This window comes from Suncus etruscus, chromosome 3 (assembly GCF_024139225.1).
Source record: "Suncus etruscus isolate mSunEtr1 chromosome 3, mSunEtr1.pri.cur, whole genome shotgun sequence".
In the NCBI taxonomy this organism is placed as follows: Eukaryota; Metazoa; Chordata; class Mammalia; order Eulipotyphla; family Soricidae; genus Suncus; species Suncus etruscus.
Window position 1 is genome coordinate 52,784,605 of NC_064850.1, and position 16,489 is coordinate 52,801,093.

The 16,489-nt window shown below is 47.5% G+C and overlaps 1 protein-coding gene across 2 annotated transcripts in view; it reads left to right on the plus strand.

Annotated features, from left to right (window-relative positions):
• Window positions 1–16,489, plus strand: part of MIA3 (MIA SH3 domain ER export factor 3) — a 45,136-nt gene that overhangs the window by 13,193 nt on the left and 15,454 nt on the right. The window contains exons 4-7 of one of the 2 annotated variants that reach the window (XM_049770251.1): window positions 2,021–4,502; window positions 4,863–5,021; window positions 8,022–8,167; window positions 13,562–13,690. In XM_049770251.1, the coding sequence (XP_049626208.1) occupies window positions 2,021–4,502; window positions 4,863–5,021; window positions 8,022–8,167; window positions 13,562–13,690 (2,916 nt within the window). Of the gene's footprint in view, window positions 1–2,020; window positions 4,503–4,862; window positions 5,022–8,021; window positions 8,168–12,540; window positions 12,734–13,561; window positions 13,691–16,489 lie in introns of those variants that run through there. The other variant, XM_049770252.1, reaches the window with a different exon arrangement.

Below are 16,489 nucleotides of genomic sequence, written 5' to 3' on the forward strand. Positions count from 1 at the left end.
GCAAGGCAAATGCCGCTGTGCTATCTCTCCGGCCCCCCATGGCAGCTTTTATATAGTATTTTCTTTTATATGGGGTTTCCTTTCATATAAAGTTTACTTTTATATGTATTTCTTTTTATATAGGGTTTCCTTTTTATGTGGGGTTTCCTTTGTTTTATTTCTGTGTGAAAAATGAACTCAATATCTTTGTATCCTGCTATTTGATACTTTTTGTGAATACATGTTGTCACTGTTTCTACACTGTTGATTGAATAAGCTCTTAGAAATTTATGCACCTGGAGACAGTAAATGAGTAAAATCCTAAGTTATGTGCTAGTTGAGAAATACTGGTTTATAAGGATTTTCTTTTACTAGGTTCTTCAGTGACAGGGATTCGTTCCTTCATAGCTTGGAAAAGAGAGACTGAGGGTTTCTGATAAGGTCTTCCCGTGTCTAATTTTAGGTATGAACTGAATAGTTGTGACACATTCATCTAGGTCCAGATGTGGGAACTCTACATTGCCAAGAGTCATTTGGATATTTATTTTTTATTGAGTTTTAAAATGTACTGAATCACTACGTTATACAGATTGAGTTTGACATGATTCATTTGTAGCCATATCATGTTCAAGCTCCCGTCCCTTCGCCAGTGGCCATTTCCCTCCACCAATGTTCCCAGTTTCCCTTCCCACCCCTGAGCTTGCCTCTGTGACAGACACTTTTCTTTTCCTTTTTTTTTTTTTATCTATTAGGCACTGTGGTTGAAGTTCTGGTACTGAAAGAATATCATGTGCTACTTTTACCGCTTTTTTCTTCACTCCATGATATTTATTTTTATTTACTGATTTTATTTTTGATCTTAAGAAAAAAGTTTTAAGCCATACCTCATAGTGCCCCATGGCTACTGTGGCTCAGCGCTCAAGGGCATTCCTGCTGCTCAGGGGTCCATATGTGGTATGTGATATTGAACTGGGATTGGCCACATGAAAGATTCTTAAATGTTTCCCTGCTCATGGGCCCTTTTCAGCCATTTGTTTTCTCTTGGAGGAAAGAAAGAATGGAGAGCCTCGAACTCAGACCTCCTTGACTTGGGAGCTTTCCTTTTTGGAATCTTGGCTCTAAGGGGGTTCCTGGAAGCTCAGGCATAGCCATCTGGGGGAGGTGGTCAGGCTGCTGTCAGCAATCCCTGACTTGTACCCGCCTAGGGAGAGACATATGGAGACACCCAGCAGTCAGGGAGACAGAGATCAGGGGCCATTTATATTTATTCATGAAGTTTTGTGACAAATGTAGCTCAGTAGGCAGGATCAAAGGGCTTCATGACATAATTCTGTCATGATTATGTCATAATTCCTGACATAATCTTATTTCTGGAATAAGATCCCACAGATGTGGACAGAGCCAGCAAGCCTGAAGTCTTCCCCTGGAATCACACCTATCTGGCTACAGTGTAGGGGTCCCTGTCTTCTTCCCAATAAGTCCAAAATAAACAAATAGGTAGGACTTTGTCCCAGCCCTGAACATCACTAGCAGTGCCCCCAAAACCTTTAAATAAAAAGTAAAAAACAAAAACAACAACAACAAAAAGTGAGTGGTGAGGCCTGAACAGTGGTGCAGCAGTGGGCCGTTTGCTTTGCATGCAGCTGACCTAGGACAGACCGCAGTTCTCCCCCCGCCGCCTGGGTGTTCCAAATGCTCCCCAAAGCCAGGGGTGATTTCTGAGTGCATAGTCAGGAATAACCCCTGTGCGTCACTGGGAATGCCCGCCCCCCCAAAAAAAAGTGTTAGCAGGTTCTTGGCCCTGGTGATCCTCCCTAAACTCAAGGGCCTGAGCAGCACCACATTCTCGGGCCTTGGCAAGAAACTCAGCTCAGAGTGCTGAGTGTCACAGGAAGTGGCCCTTGGGTCCCTGAGCACTGACTGCCTGGGTGTCCACCTTCCTTCACAACAAAAACAAAAATAAAACCGAAAAGGAATTTGCAGGTGTAGTTTTTGTCTTGTCATCCCACAGGGCTCATATCTGTTTTCCTTCCTCTCACAGGAGACCGATTTTGTCTGTTTCAATGGGGGCAAAGATGATTTCAGCAACTATGATGTAGAAAATCTTTTGGCATATATGGAATTGCCAGAGCCTGACATTGGAGGTACTGAGGCCATTACAAAGGAGGCTTCTTTGCATGAGGAAAATACCTCTGAGGTAGCTGAGCCTCTGCCTGAACCCGGGGCCTCCACTCCAGAGGACAGTGGGTCCGTCACCTCTGGCAGTGCCCAGGAGTGGCAGGACAGACCAGAACCCCCTGCAGAGCCTGCCCAGGGAGCACCACCTCTTCCCAAGTCCCTGGAAGCAAAGCTGCAGGACCGACTCCAAGCACCTGCTGGGGAAAATAGAGCCAGTAACAGCTCACACAGCCCTAGTGAGCTGGACAAGATAGACACCTATAAGCTTTTGAAACAAGACATGACACTGGACTTGAAGACCAAGTTTGGCTCCACTGCTGATGCCCTGGTCTCCGATGATGAGACCACCAGGCTGGTCACGGCTCTGGAGGATGATTTTGATGAGGACCTGGAGGCTGAGTACTATGAGATGGAAGGAATAGAGGAAGAGGAGTCTCAGGACGTGCCACTACTCACCTTCATGGCCGGAGAAGCCGGGTCAAGCCCAGGGGCCCCAGAAGTGCAGGGGGACCCTGCGGGCCTGGAGCAGAATTTCAGTGGGGAGGCCGGGGAGCAGGGGCTGCAGGCTTCAGGTGTCAGTGCTGTTGGGGACCCAGACAATGATGGTGCTGCAGAGCCGGGTGCAGTGGGACTGGGGGTCGAGCTTTCTGACACAGATGACACTGGTGTTACCACTGTCACTGTTGTCACCACAGCTGCAGAGAGCAAAAGTCCGGAGCCACCACTGTCCTCTGCCTTGAAGCTTACAGGCTCTGTCAGAGCACCAGGAGCTCTTGGCACTGGGGGAAACTCTCAAGCAAGTAAAGTCAAAGCATCCAAAGTAGGCATAGAAGCTCCCGTCTCCTCAGTGCCAACAGAGGAGTCTGGGGCCTCCCTGCCAGGTGCTGGGCAGGGGCAAGACACCATCCCCACAGTTGCTGCCAGTGAGGACCCCCTGGGAGCTATTCACATCTCAAAGGAGCCTTTGGGAGAGCCCAGCCTGGCGGAGGGTTCAGGGAGGGAACAGGAGGCCAAGGACAGACCCATCCACATCAGGGAGGACAAAGGGCTAAAGTGGGAACCCAAGGCAGCTGGCACAGGGGAGAATTGGCAACTCGACACATCCCAAACCAGAGTGCAGGAGAACGGAGGCCTGGGGAGTGACCCCAAACCCCCACACACACTCCCCATTGGGCTCCAGAGGGCAACATCAGAGGAGAACCCACAGCTGTCAGGCGGACTGCAGGAAGGGGCTCCCTCTCAGGTGACAAACACCTCAGGGCAGCACCAAGAGGCCACTGAGAAGGAGCAAACTAATGAGGGGAAGGTGACAATCTCGGAGGAGAAGGATGCTGAAGAGGAGGAGGTAGAGGAGGACTTCCTGAAGGAAGGGGCATCTCTGGGCTCCCCAGATATCTACCACCAAGAGCAGGCCATGGCTCCCCATCCAGGAGAAGCAGAGGCCGAAGCTGATGTTTACATGCCCGAGGAGCAGCTGGAAGATGAGAATGCGCTCAGTGCTCGGCAGACTGGAGCCACGGGTGCACAGATACATCAAGACACACCACTGGGCCTGGAGCAGCAGGACCCCAAGGGAGCTGCTTCTGGGCCTCTTGGGAATGTTCCTGAATCTATGGAGCACAGTGAAGAAACTCGGTCACCCTCAAAAATGGGGAACACAGGAGGAGATGCTGCAGATGGAGATCCTCTTGACCAGATGGCAGCCAAGGAGACCAGCATCTCTGTGGACCACAGAGCCCAGGCACCATCCATGGTCCCAGATGTCTTCGCTGTGAACACCCCAGAGACCCCAGAGGCAGCTGTTGCACCCCAGGAAGACAGTCCTGAGCCAGGGCCTCCCCAGCAGCTCAGGGAGGGAGATAGCCAAGAGCAGGATGCTGGGATCTCCAGGGAGCTCATGGACAAGGAGCATGAGACCAGCCTAGCCCTAGGGCCCCCACAGCACCTACGCATCATGAGCAGCTTCTTCAAAGACCTGCAATCTTGGCAGCGATTCCAGAAGTACCTGGATGTGTCCGAGTTGGAGGCACTGCTGCAGGCTCTGGGCCAAGAGCTGAAGGCGGCTCAGCAAGAGAGTCTTCCGTACAACGTGGACAAAGTTCTGGACAAGGTTTTTCGCGCTGCTGAGTCCCATATCCTGAGTGTGGCCGAGCACATGCTGGACACCCGGGTGTCAGCCCGTGGGAACCTGGGCACCAGCAATGACTTGGAGGAGTCAGCTGTGCTTGAAGATGTCCAGGATCTCCTATACTTCGTCAGGTACCAGCACTTTACAATAGAGCAGCCACCACTCCTGGCCACAGCCACAGCACCACCTGACCAGACCTGGGAGGCACCAGTGGAAGGTAAAGCCCTGGGTGTGGTAAAGCTCTTACTGAATGGGGCATGAGAGGGGCTATGGGAAGGGTGCCCAAGGGCCTCACCCATTTTCCTAAAACTATCTGCTCATGGCTCCATATATACCCAAGTCCTTTCCTGCTAGGCGGGCCTCAGATAAGAGCCCTGTTTTTGCTTTGGGGCCCTTCCTCAGGACTGGCTTCCTCTGTCCTGTTTCCCAGCCTCCTACTAAGAGGGATAAAACAGCTGTAGTGCACCCTGCCCTGGTCTGTGGGGCTCTGCTTGGGGCTGGAGTTGGAGGCAAGTGGGAGAGGAGAGCTCAGATCTTTGCAGGGGGTCAAGGGATTCACACAGCTTCTTTTCTCAAGATCTGCCACCGCCCCTTGAAGAGGACTTTTTGCAAGAAAAGGTGGAAAATCTGCTGGACTTGGAGCCAAGCCCTGGAGAGGGGGCCTCTGTGGAACCACCTGGGATGAATGTCATTGATGCTCCAGAAGAGCCGCTATCGGAGGAATCTGCCGAGGCAGGTAAAGTTGGTGGTGGTTCCCAGCGGTGCAAGAAAGCCTGTCAGAAGACCTGGGGGATCATGGTGTGAGATTGGGGAGAGGAAGGGGTAGGGAGAGAGAGCCTTGAAGGAACTGGGGAGAAGGGACAGAGACAGACAGACAGACAGACAGACAGACAGACAGACAGACAAATGGACAGATGGACAGACAGACGGATGGACGGACGGTCAGACAGAGAGCTCTGTGCTAAGACTAGTATTTCAAGTGTTTTTTGGTTTTTATTTACTGTTACAAAGTTGTTCATGATTGAGTCTCAATCATACAATGTCCAACACCCTTCACCAGTGCTCATTTCCTGCCACCTATTTCTCCAGTTTCTCTCCTACATACCCTTATAACCTGCCTCTGTGATAGACATTTTTTCTTTATCTGTCTCTCTCTTTTTTCCTGGTTTGCAGTACTGTTACTGAAATGGTACCATGCATATCACTTCACCTCCTTTCAGCACCTTTTCCTGTCCAGAGCAATCATTTCCAACTCTCATTGTCATCGTAGTTCCTTCTCTGCCATCACTGCCCTCTGTCTTCTTTGTGGCCAGTCACATACCATGGCCTGGTCTGTTTGGCCTTGGTCTCTATTGTGAGATAGTAGGGTTTTTTTTTGTTTTTTTCTTTTTTTTTTTTTTTTTTTTTTGGTTTTTGGGCCACACCCGGCGGTGCTCAGGGGTTACTCCTGGCTGTCTGCTCAGAAATAGCTCCTGGCAGGCACAGGGGACCATATGGGACACCGGGATTCGAACCAACCACCTTTGGTCCTGGATCAGCTGCTTGCAAGGCAAACGCCGCTGTGCTATCTCTCCGGGCCCGAGATAGTAGTTTTTAATCAGACCAATAGCCATAGAAACTCTGGGGGTGACTAAAGCACATCTGTGTCAGAAACTCAAATTTCTATTTAGAGTAAAAATTGAGAAACCACTGGTGGTAAACTCAAATTTTGTTTCCTTCCACCACCCCCCCACAATCATCAGCACAGAGAGTAGCTCAGTTCGGGGGTGGGGGTGGGGTTAGGTGGGACAACCACACCAGTACTCATGTGCCTCTGTGTGGGGTTTGCTCTGAGCATTGCGTGGAGACCATGTACCAATTCACAAAGCCTTCAGTAAGCCTAGTGAACTGTCTGTCTGTCCATACATAAGAAAAAGCTTTTGAAAACTGCAAGGGGGTGTAAATGCATCGGAGGCCTTTGTGCATCAGATTAGCAGGTATGTGCCTGACTGCCTGGCGTCACCACTTGTGGTACTGCTGAGTCCCCGCAGACACTATGGTCATGACTGGAGACCACTAATGTCCTGGGCAGGGTTGGAACACTTTCAAGCAGAGAAAGTCATTTCAAAAATACAAATGGTATTTTATCATTTCTTTTGATTTTTGGATCCTTACCAGGCCGTGCTCAGAGTTTATTTCCTGACTCTGCATGCAGATCACTCCTGGCCGGCTTGGGGACCATATAAAATACAAGGGATTGAAGCTGGTTCGGCCACCTGCAAGGCAAGCACCCTACTTGCTGTACTCTTGCTTCAACCCAAAATTAAGATTGGGGGGGGGGGCATGACTAGGGGCCTCACCTGGCAGTACTCAGAGGTTTCTACTGGCTCTGTACTCAGGAATCATTTCTATGGTGTTCAGGGAACCATTTGGGTACTGGGGATCAAAGCTGGGTTGGCTGCATGTGATAAAATGCCCTCCCTGCTGTACTGGGTATGTGTAGGAGGCAGTGCTCTCCTTGATACCAGAAAGCATGTGGGGAATACCCCCCCCCTCCAGCTCTGCTGCCCCTTGAGGGTACAGACCATGGGTTTCCTGGTCCTGTCGCTGAGCCATGTCTCATAGCTACCCTGCTCATTATGCTCTTGCTCCCAGGGTTGGGGTTCAAAGGGAAGTTTTTGCTCTGTTCTTTGGAAGACATGCACCCAGGCTCCTTATCCCACTGCCCTGCTGCACCTCAAGCAGAGTTTCTAGCACACACTCCCCCCACACACACTGTGGAATCTGAGGTTGTTACACAAATAGCAACAGCAAAAGGGACTCTGTGAGGGACAAGTCCTCGGGAGCAGCTGCTCTGGTGCCCAAATGTAAGGAAGGGTATTGACTAAGCTATATCCCCAGAAGTGCCAAGTTTTCCCCAGCCCGACACACACTTACATTCTGGTTACATATTATGTCCTGTATGCATGTGGTAGATACGGCCAGACACTGGGCACTCAAGTGTTGAGCTTGGTCCCCCAAATCTCCTTTTCCTTTTTATTTTTTTTCTGGTTTTTGGGCCAAACCCGGTGACGCTCAGCGGTTACTCCTGGCTATGCATTCAGAAATCACTCCTGGCTTGGGGGACCATATGGGACGCCAGGGGGATCGAAACGCAGTCCATCCTAGGCTAGCACATGCAAGGCAGATAGATGCCTTACCACTTGTGCCAGCACTCTGGTCCCAACTCTCTTATTATTCTTATTAGTTGATAACTTCAAGTGTTTTTTGCCTGGTGCTTTTGGAAGCCCTGAAGAAGCATCTGTGTAGTGTCCCAGTATCCCTGGGGGACTTGGTTACCTACCTGGGGCTAGCAGGGCTCTGTCAGTAGAAGCTAGTCGGAGTGATAGCACAGTGATAGGGCATTTGCCGTGCATGCTGCTCACCTAGGATGGACCTGGGTTCGATCCCCGGCATCCCATATGGTCCCTGAACCAGGAATGATTTCTGAGTGCATAGCCAGGAATAACCCCTGAGTGTCACTGGGTATGCCCCCACCCAAAATATCTAGTGGGAAGAAACTTGTGAGGGTACTGTGGGTGCCCTCGTTCATCTTGAGGGTTTAAAGATGCTGATGGCAGATTCTGGCTCTTCTTCTAATTGTCCGTGAGAAAAACCACATAATCAATTGTTGCTCAGTGACTGTTCAGAATGAAGAGAAACCTCTGGTGGGAAAGTCTAAAATCCATAACTCCTCATCCTCTTTCTTGGGTTTCAGGGATCCTGGCCCCTGAAAGTGCACCGATCGAGGCACTGGACACTGACAGACAGCTGGACATACATGTTGAGGAGTCATCAAGTTTTACGCTACTGGGTGGGGCAGCTCATCTGATCTATTCCTTCTTGGCCTTTTTTACTGGGATGGTAAGTTGGACGTATCTTATTTCTTTGGATTTGTAGTTGATTCTTACTGTGGTTAAGTTTTGCTTTTTTTTTTTTTTTTTTTTTTTTATGGGGGCATGGAGTTGGAAGAACGGAAGCAGATTTGGGTCCTACCCCAGAGAGCTGAAGGTCTTGGCTCTGGGGGTATGCCATAAGCAGTACCAGGACCCAATCGAGGGGCGGCCACACACTAGACAAACATCTGATATTCTGTACAGTCTCTCCTGCTTCTTACTTGGTTTTGAGCATGAGGTGAAGAACTCACAGTGCCCTTTTGAAACTTACTCTTTGAGGAAGCCCCTGAAATCAGCCTCTGACTTTGGTGGGTCTTAATTGATCTCCGCACTGAGGAGGGTTTGCCCCTGTGACTGAGTGGAGAAACTGTTTAGCTGGAAGGTGAATCACACGTGGAGAGTTGGAGTTCCTGTGGAGGGAGAGAGAAAGGAGCAGAGATGTATGTTGAAGGACAAATGGGAATTTGATATGTGGTGTGTTGGGTTCAAGTGCTTCTGGAAGAGGTTGGGGGCAGAATGGCATCAGGGAAAGAGGATTGAGGACAGGAGGGCAGGAGGGGGACAAGACAGAAGAGTTGGGGGCGAGCCAGGGAAAGAAGGAGAGCTTTGTTTTGGTGAGTGGCTTTAGAAGGAAGGATCTTTTGGAAGACAGCAAGGAAGAAGGCTTATATGTGATGTGACAGTGTCAGAACAGGATGTCTAGGCAGTCAGGAGCAGGAGAGGAATGGGATGGGATGAGTTTCTTTAGAAAGCGTCGAGTTGCCAGGGTCAGGGAGATAACAGGAAGTAAGGTGTTTACCTTGCATGCAGAAGGACGGTCGTTCGAATCCCAGCATCCCATATGGTCCCCTGAGCCTGCTACGAGTGATTTCTGAGCATAGAGCCAGGAGTAACCCCTGAGCACTGCTGGGTGACCCCAAAAAATACAAAAACAAAAAGAGTCGAGTTGCCAATGGCAGATTTGTTCTAAATTCTCTTTCCTAATAAATGTCAAGTGAGATCATCCTGCCAGCTTTAGGACATAGTGCCCCCTGGTGGTGGATGTTGAACTCAGACATTTTTCTTTGTAAATGATGGGCATGAGTTGTGCCCAATTGCTCTTGGTTGGCTTCCTCAAGAGGTGTTTTTTCTTCTTCGGTTCTGTTCTTTCAAAATCCACATAAGGAGAATTTCTGTTCCATTTTTATTTTGTTTTGTTTAGTGGTTTATCAAAACGGTGGGATTTGAGCCACAACAGTTTGGTTTTCAATTCTAGATTCCCTCATTTTGAACAAATTTTAAACTTCTGCTTCCTCCTCTTGAAAATGCAGATATTGGGACTGGACTGTGGTACAGTGGGTAGGGTGATTGCCTTGCACACGGTTGACCTGTGCTTGATCCCTGGTATCCCATATGATCCTCAATACTCTGACAGAAGTCATTCTTGGGCTCAGAGCCAGGAGTAATCCCTGAGCACTGCCAAGTGTAGCCCCCAAACAAACAAAAATAAAATAAAAAACAAATACAGATATGGGGCCTAGGTGATACAGGAGGGAAGGTGATAGTCTTGCATGCAGCCAACATAGGTTTGATCCTCAGCATTCCATATGGTCCTAGAGCTTGCCAGGAGTGATTCTTGAGTGTAGAACCAGGGATTACCCCTGTACTCAGCTGTGTCTGGCCCAAAAAAACAACAAAACAAAACAAAATAAACCAAAAAAAACAAATCTCCCGAACCAAAAGCTTTCAATAAACTTGAAATGCAGTATTGTAGATAATCCTCAGCAAAATATTTTTTCATAAACAAAGGTTAAAGGAAGATGTTTTCCATGGTACAAGAGCTGAAAAAAAATCACTGTCCCAGTGGCAGCATCAGAAATATATATATATATATATATATATATATATTTTTTTTTTTTTTTGGTTTTTGGGCCACACCCGGCGGTGCTCAGGGGTTACTCCTGCTGTCTGCTCAGAAATAGCTCCTGGCAGGCACGGGGGACCATATGGGACACCGGGATTCGAACCAACCACCTTTGGTCCTGGATCGGCTGCTTGCAAGGCAAACGCCGCTGTGCTATCTCTCCTATCATCAGAAATATTAAGTGACCAGTTGATGTGGCCTATTCCCAGCACCACATACAGAGAAAAATTCAAGGAAGACCCTCAGTCATAGGATATGGACAATAGAAAGAATTGAGATAGCACAGGTCTTAAGAAGTAAATTATAAAGTATATTTCTTTGTGTATGTAATATGAGCCTCGCTTAGTTAGGTTGTTGCTCAGGACCTATTCCTGACTGGACAGAGGAGTGACCTCTGGCAGTGTATGAGGGAACTAGATGAAGTGTCAGGGATTAAACTAGGGCAGCTTCCTTCAGAACAAGCACATCATTTCCTGTTTCATCTCTGGCCCTCAAGCCTTTGTTATTATTTAAATTACTTTAAAATATAATATTATCTAAACAAAACTATTATTAGTGAAGTATTGGGTTTAGAAAATATGCAAAAGTTTGACAGTCATTCTATAAAGATCTGGAGAGAAACTCTTCTACATTTTTTTTTCCCCTTTGGGTCTTTGGTGTTGAAACCCTGAATGTCTTCTATACTTAAATTTGGTAGAAGTAATAGCGTAGGGGCTGTAGAGATAGCACAGCGGTAGGGTGTTTGCCTTGCAAGGGGCCAATCAGGACCTATGTTGGTTCGAATCCCGGCATCTCATATGGTCCCCCATGCCTCCCAGGAGCTATTTCTGAGCAGAGAGCCAGGAGCAACCCCTGAACGCTGCCAGATGTGCCCCCCCCCAAAAAAAAAGGAAAGAAATAGCATACTTTTCATTTGAAAGTAGGCATCCAGTAATACATAAAAGATACATAAAGAGTGAAAACTTACCCTAAAGCAACCACTAAAACATCAAAAGAAAGTGTAGCAAATGAGTCAGTCAAGGAGAGAAATTAGAATTAAAATAGTTTCAAGTAGTGTGGGGACTTTTAATGAGCTCACGTACAAAGCTCAGGTACACAAGAGACATGGGTTTGATCCTCAGCACTAAAATACAAAAGCAAAGTTGCTTTCCTTGAGCTAAAATAAAACTGAAAGGAGTCTGGGGACATGGCTGGAAGGACAGGAGTTTGTGCTTTTCAGGCTGGGATCCTGGTATCCCAGGGTCCCCCTGCTATTATTGGGAACAAATTGCCCCCTAGCAAGCAGTCAGGAGTAACCAACACCCCCAGCCTGTCTCAGTCATTTTATCTTGCCTATATTCTACCAATCTAGAAAATGGTATTTTGGTATAAGTTTTCCCTCTTGTTGTGAGGCAGTGTTTGTGTTTTGAATTGGTTTTTCTTTTTCCTGAGAACTTTACGTCTACACACATTTGTAGGTGATTTCCTACAGATTTGCTGGATTTCTTTTGTATTTTTGAAACAGTCCTTGTAATGAAGATGTTACAATTTATTTTCTACGATTGTCATTGCCTGCGTGTTTTGTGGGGGTGGAAACATGATTTTTGAGCAGTCAAGTAGTGCCCCCCATTACTTATCAAAACATCTTCTCCAAGCTGTGTCATATCCCCAGTTACCAATGCAGTTTGGGTCAGTTTCAAGATTTTTCTTAGCATTTCCTTGTATTTTGGGCCAGTGCCACCACAACACACTTTTGCTCATTGCATTTGCCTTTCAACTCCCCCTCCTACTCCATCCTTATTGCTTTTCTGGTTCAGATAACCTCCTCCCCCACATAAACCCAGTCCTGTCGCCTAAATCCAACTTCAATCAATCATTAGCAGACGTTTCCTTAGACTGGCCTTGGCCCACACACAGCCTGGCCTCAGCTCTTAAGGAAGGGCACAGGTTGAAGTATAGTCATCAATGACCTGATGCCCTAGATTAGAATAAAGATTTGGAAGAACGTGAATGGGAAAGCTGGAAGCAAGACCGAGCCCGGGGACCGAGCAGAACTGGGCGGGCGGGCTGTGGTGCCCTGGAGGAAGACGTGGTGACTGCCTGGGACACTGAGCAGGTACTACTAAGGCCGGGCCAAGCTTCCGCCTCCTGAGCCCGCGTCTTCTCCGTGTGCGCGCGCGGCAGGTGCATGTATTTAACGGACTCGTCGCTCATTGTGTATTCTTCCGCGCGCGCTTATTGGCTAGGTTCCTTCGCTGCGCCGACCCATTGGCTACCTGGGCTGTGGCCCCGCCCAGCTAGCCACGCCCTTACACTCTGAGATTCCGCCCCGAAGCGTCGATTGTGACGTCTCATTGGACCGCGACGTGCGGGTCGCGGTGAGAGGAAGGCGAAGTCCTCTCGTCGTGTACGAGCGGCTGGCGCTTCTGCTGAAGGCGGAATCGGTGAAATTGAAAGAGTCGGCGACCGTGGCCCATGGCCCGGGCAGCCCCGGGGGGACGTTGACTTCCGGTCAGCGGGTCCCAGGCTATGGAGTCGGGGCCCGCTCCGGGGCCACCGTTGGACGGCGGCGGCGGCCCTGAGGGAGAGGCGGGCGTCCTGACGCGCGCCCTGTCGTTGGTGTATACCGCCTTCGTGGCGAAGCTCCTGGAGGTGACCGACCCACTCCCCCTGACCTGGCCCGAGGAGGTGGGGCCCGGGGCAAGCGAGGACCGGAGGAGGAACCTTGGCGCTGCTGCCACGGGCTCGGCGGGCACCTGCTCTGGACGCTGGGGCCCGTGGCAACCCTGAGCCCAGTCTGGGGTGGAAGTTTGCATCCGTTTAAATCCGGACTCGGATTTAAAATTTGCAACGCCTAAGGATGTCTGTTGCTGCTGCTGTGATGAAAGATCTGTCTCCCCGGCTTTATTTTTATTTATTTATATTTTTTGGATTTTGGGGTCACACCCTTTGGTGCTCAGAGGTTTACTCTTCCTGGCTCTGTGCTCAGAAATCGCTCCTGGCAGGCACAGGGGACCCTATGGGATGCCGGGATTCGAACCAACCACCGTCCGTCCTGGATGGGCTGCATGCAAGGCAAAACGCCCTACTAGCGCTGTGCTATCTATCGCTCCAGCCCTATAATTTTTTTTATTGTTATGATCGTAGTATGATCTTGATTATTAAGCTCCCAGGTGCTTGCCCCGGAGCGATCTGGGGAACCTGGCACCTGCCAGCTAGCCTCACCCCCAACCCAACTCCTGGCCGGAGTTCTCCTCCTGTTTGCTTGCCTGTTTGCTTGCCTGCTGGAGTGAAAAGCCACCCAGAGGAGCAAATAAATGGGAACCGGGCTCAGCCCGGAGGCGTTTTATTTAAGACCCTTCGGGTGTTCTTCAGGAGGCCGCTGTGGGAAATCTGATCTGTGAGCCGGTTCTGATTGATCCCCGCGACCGGCAGGTCTTTAATTGGGCTGCCTTGTCCCCTTTGTTTCGTCTCTTGCAGCTGGTCGCGACTTTACCCGAAGATGCGCAACCCGGTGCTGATTTTAATGGGTTACCGTGGCAACCTGTGCTGGCCACTGCCTTTTTGGGTATCGTGTCTTTTATTGTCTTTTGGAGGACGGTTCTGGAGGTAAGTGAAGGAGAAGTTTGTATCCGAAGTTAAAAGGAGAATTTTGTAGCCAGTTCACTGTTTCAGTTTCAGTTTTCTGTTTTGGACACCTATGATGTTTGTAAATCCCCAGACTGAACTTGTAACATAATTTAACACCCAGACCCTATGGGCAAAACAGTTCTCGGGGTATAGAGGTGAGAGTGCCCCAAACTGTCTTGAAAGCAGTTTACTGTGACATTTTTAGCCTTTTCTATAATATAATAGTTTAAGCGCTTTATTTATTCTTGATAAAGAGCTAATCATGCTTTACAATGGAAACTTGGTACCATCCTAAGTGATGCATAATAGGTAAGCTGTTTAAATTACAGTTTAAATTACAGGACACATCCCTATAACGGGTTATTAGGCAGCTTTTCTCAAAGACACTGGCAATTAAAACGCTCACAATTTGGTGAAAAGTGGGTAAAGGCTGAAAAGAAACCAATATTGAAAGGTCTAGAAAAATTGTGTAATATTGAAACATATATATGCACAGAAAAAAATGCCAGAAAATACAGAAAACAAGAACATACCTAGGAGAATAGGTATATATAAGCCTTTTTCTTTGTATATCTATATGTATTTTGTGGATCTTCATCACCTATGGTCCCCTAAGTCTGCCAGGTGTGCCTATCCAAAACTTCCTTATTTGATTAATATGTGCAAGAAAATTATTTTTTATTTCCTTTGTTTATTTTTATGTGCATAATGTCTTGTGCTTGTTTTTAGGTACTATTACAAATGTGTGACTGTGTCTTAGGTTTCATTTTAGAGTAATTTTGTAGTATTGGGCAAGATTAATTTGTGTAAACAAATTTTGAAGATGAAGAGCTTTTAGTTTCAATTGAAACCTCACTGGTCTAAAGTTGCCTAATGGTTGAGACTCAGAGTTTTCTGCTATTGACTAATTTTTTAATTGATTATAAAAATCTCTTAGTGGGGCCAGACCGATAGCACAGTAGGTAGGGCGTTGGCTTTGCACGTGACCCAAGATTGATCTCTGGTGTCCTATATTGCTTCCTGAGCACCAACAGGAATGATCCCTGAGTGCAGAGCTAGGAGTAACCCCTGAGTACAGCCAGATATGACCCCAAAACAAAAACAAATCACTTTGAAAAAAAATAATCTTTCTGAATACCCATCAAAACTCTTACTCCTGGAACTTTCCTTAGAGAAGGAAAACCCTAGAGACAGGGAACTATGAGGCCCCTGGACTGTGTGAGTGGGGCTTGGGGCAGGCAAAGAAAGAGAGGAACGTGAGAGGGAGAGGGAGAAAGGAGAGAGGAAAGGGGGGGGATGCCCTGTTTTCGCTCCAGTGTCCCAGCACTGACACTCTTGACAACCTCCTGAGACTTCACAAGGGTCCGAAGGCTCTGTGACCTCATAGAGTTCATTTTACACTAACTCCCAGAACCTTAATCTCTGATCATCATTCGCTTTGCCTGGTTATTTGAGTACAGGGAGGCCAAGGTATCCTGCTTCTAGGTTAGCATGGCTGTGACAGAGTGTCCCATCCCCTTTTTTTGGTAAAATTGGAGCTCTATAGTCACATTGAGAGCTATGCAAGATGTGTGGACTGATCATATATTTGTTTGAAAGGGTGATAAAAGGGGCCAGCGTGGTGGTGCTAGAGGTAAGGTATCTGCCTTGCCAGCGCTAGCCTAGGACGGACCGTGGTTTGATTCCCGGTGTCTCATATGGTCCCCCAACCAAGCCAGGAGCGATTTCTGAGCGCATAGCCAGGAGTAACCCCTGAGCATCACCGGGTGTGGGCTCCCCCCCAAAAAAGGGTGATAAAAAGTTGGGTGATAAAGTTCTTTTTTCTTTTGAGATGTTTGTATTTAATCATCAGTACTTTTCTTTATGACAGAGGTCCCCCAACATACTTAGCCTGTCCCATACTTTATCAGGAAAATGACTCAATTCCCCATTGCCCCCAAATCTACTTCAAGATTCTTCTAAAATAACACTAATCCTATTTTGCAGCGCCCCTGGTGGAGGGGCAATAACACCCACTTTAGGAGAGACTTTCCTAGAAGATGTTTTCTGTCATTTCTTTTCTGCCTTTATATGAGCACAGATTAAGAGCAAAATTTTTAGGGGTTTGTAGAACTGGAGAGATGGCACAGCAGTAGGGCATTTGACTTAACACTCGGCCAACCCGGGTTTAATCCCCAGCATTACATGTGGTCCTTCAAGCCTGCTAGGAGTGATTTCTTAGTATAGAGGAGCCAGGAATAACCCCTTAGCACCACTGGGTGTGGCCCAAAAACTAAAATAAATAAATAAATTTAGGGTTTGAGGAAATCAGATGACTTAGCTTAAACTTCTCCACTCATTGACTTCTTTTTGCCCAAGAAGTTTTTAGGAGGTGCTAGGTAAGAGGCATATAAAATTGGGAAATAAGTCAAAGAAATGTATATGAAAACCTGTAAAAGATTTCTTGGAAATCCACAGTCACTCATAACTGCTTGCTTGTAAGAGTTCTGCATTTGGCCAACCTTGATATTTTCTGGTGAGAAAGGAGTGTACCTTAGTATAAAATTTTATCTTTAATTTTTGTTTCTACAGGTTCTTTTGGAGCAATCATTGTTTCTAGGCCTTATTTTTGGCTGTTTGAGGATTATAAAAAGTGTTTTTTGATAAATGAAACATGGTAAATTTAATATCAGAGTAATTTTTATTATAAAAACGCAATAAAGCTGATGTGTATCTTTAGCAGCAAAATAAGCTGGTAGGGCTTAATTTATTTTAGGAATAATATGTAGGACAAGAACA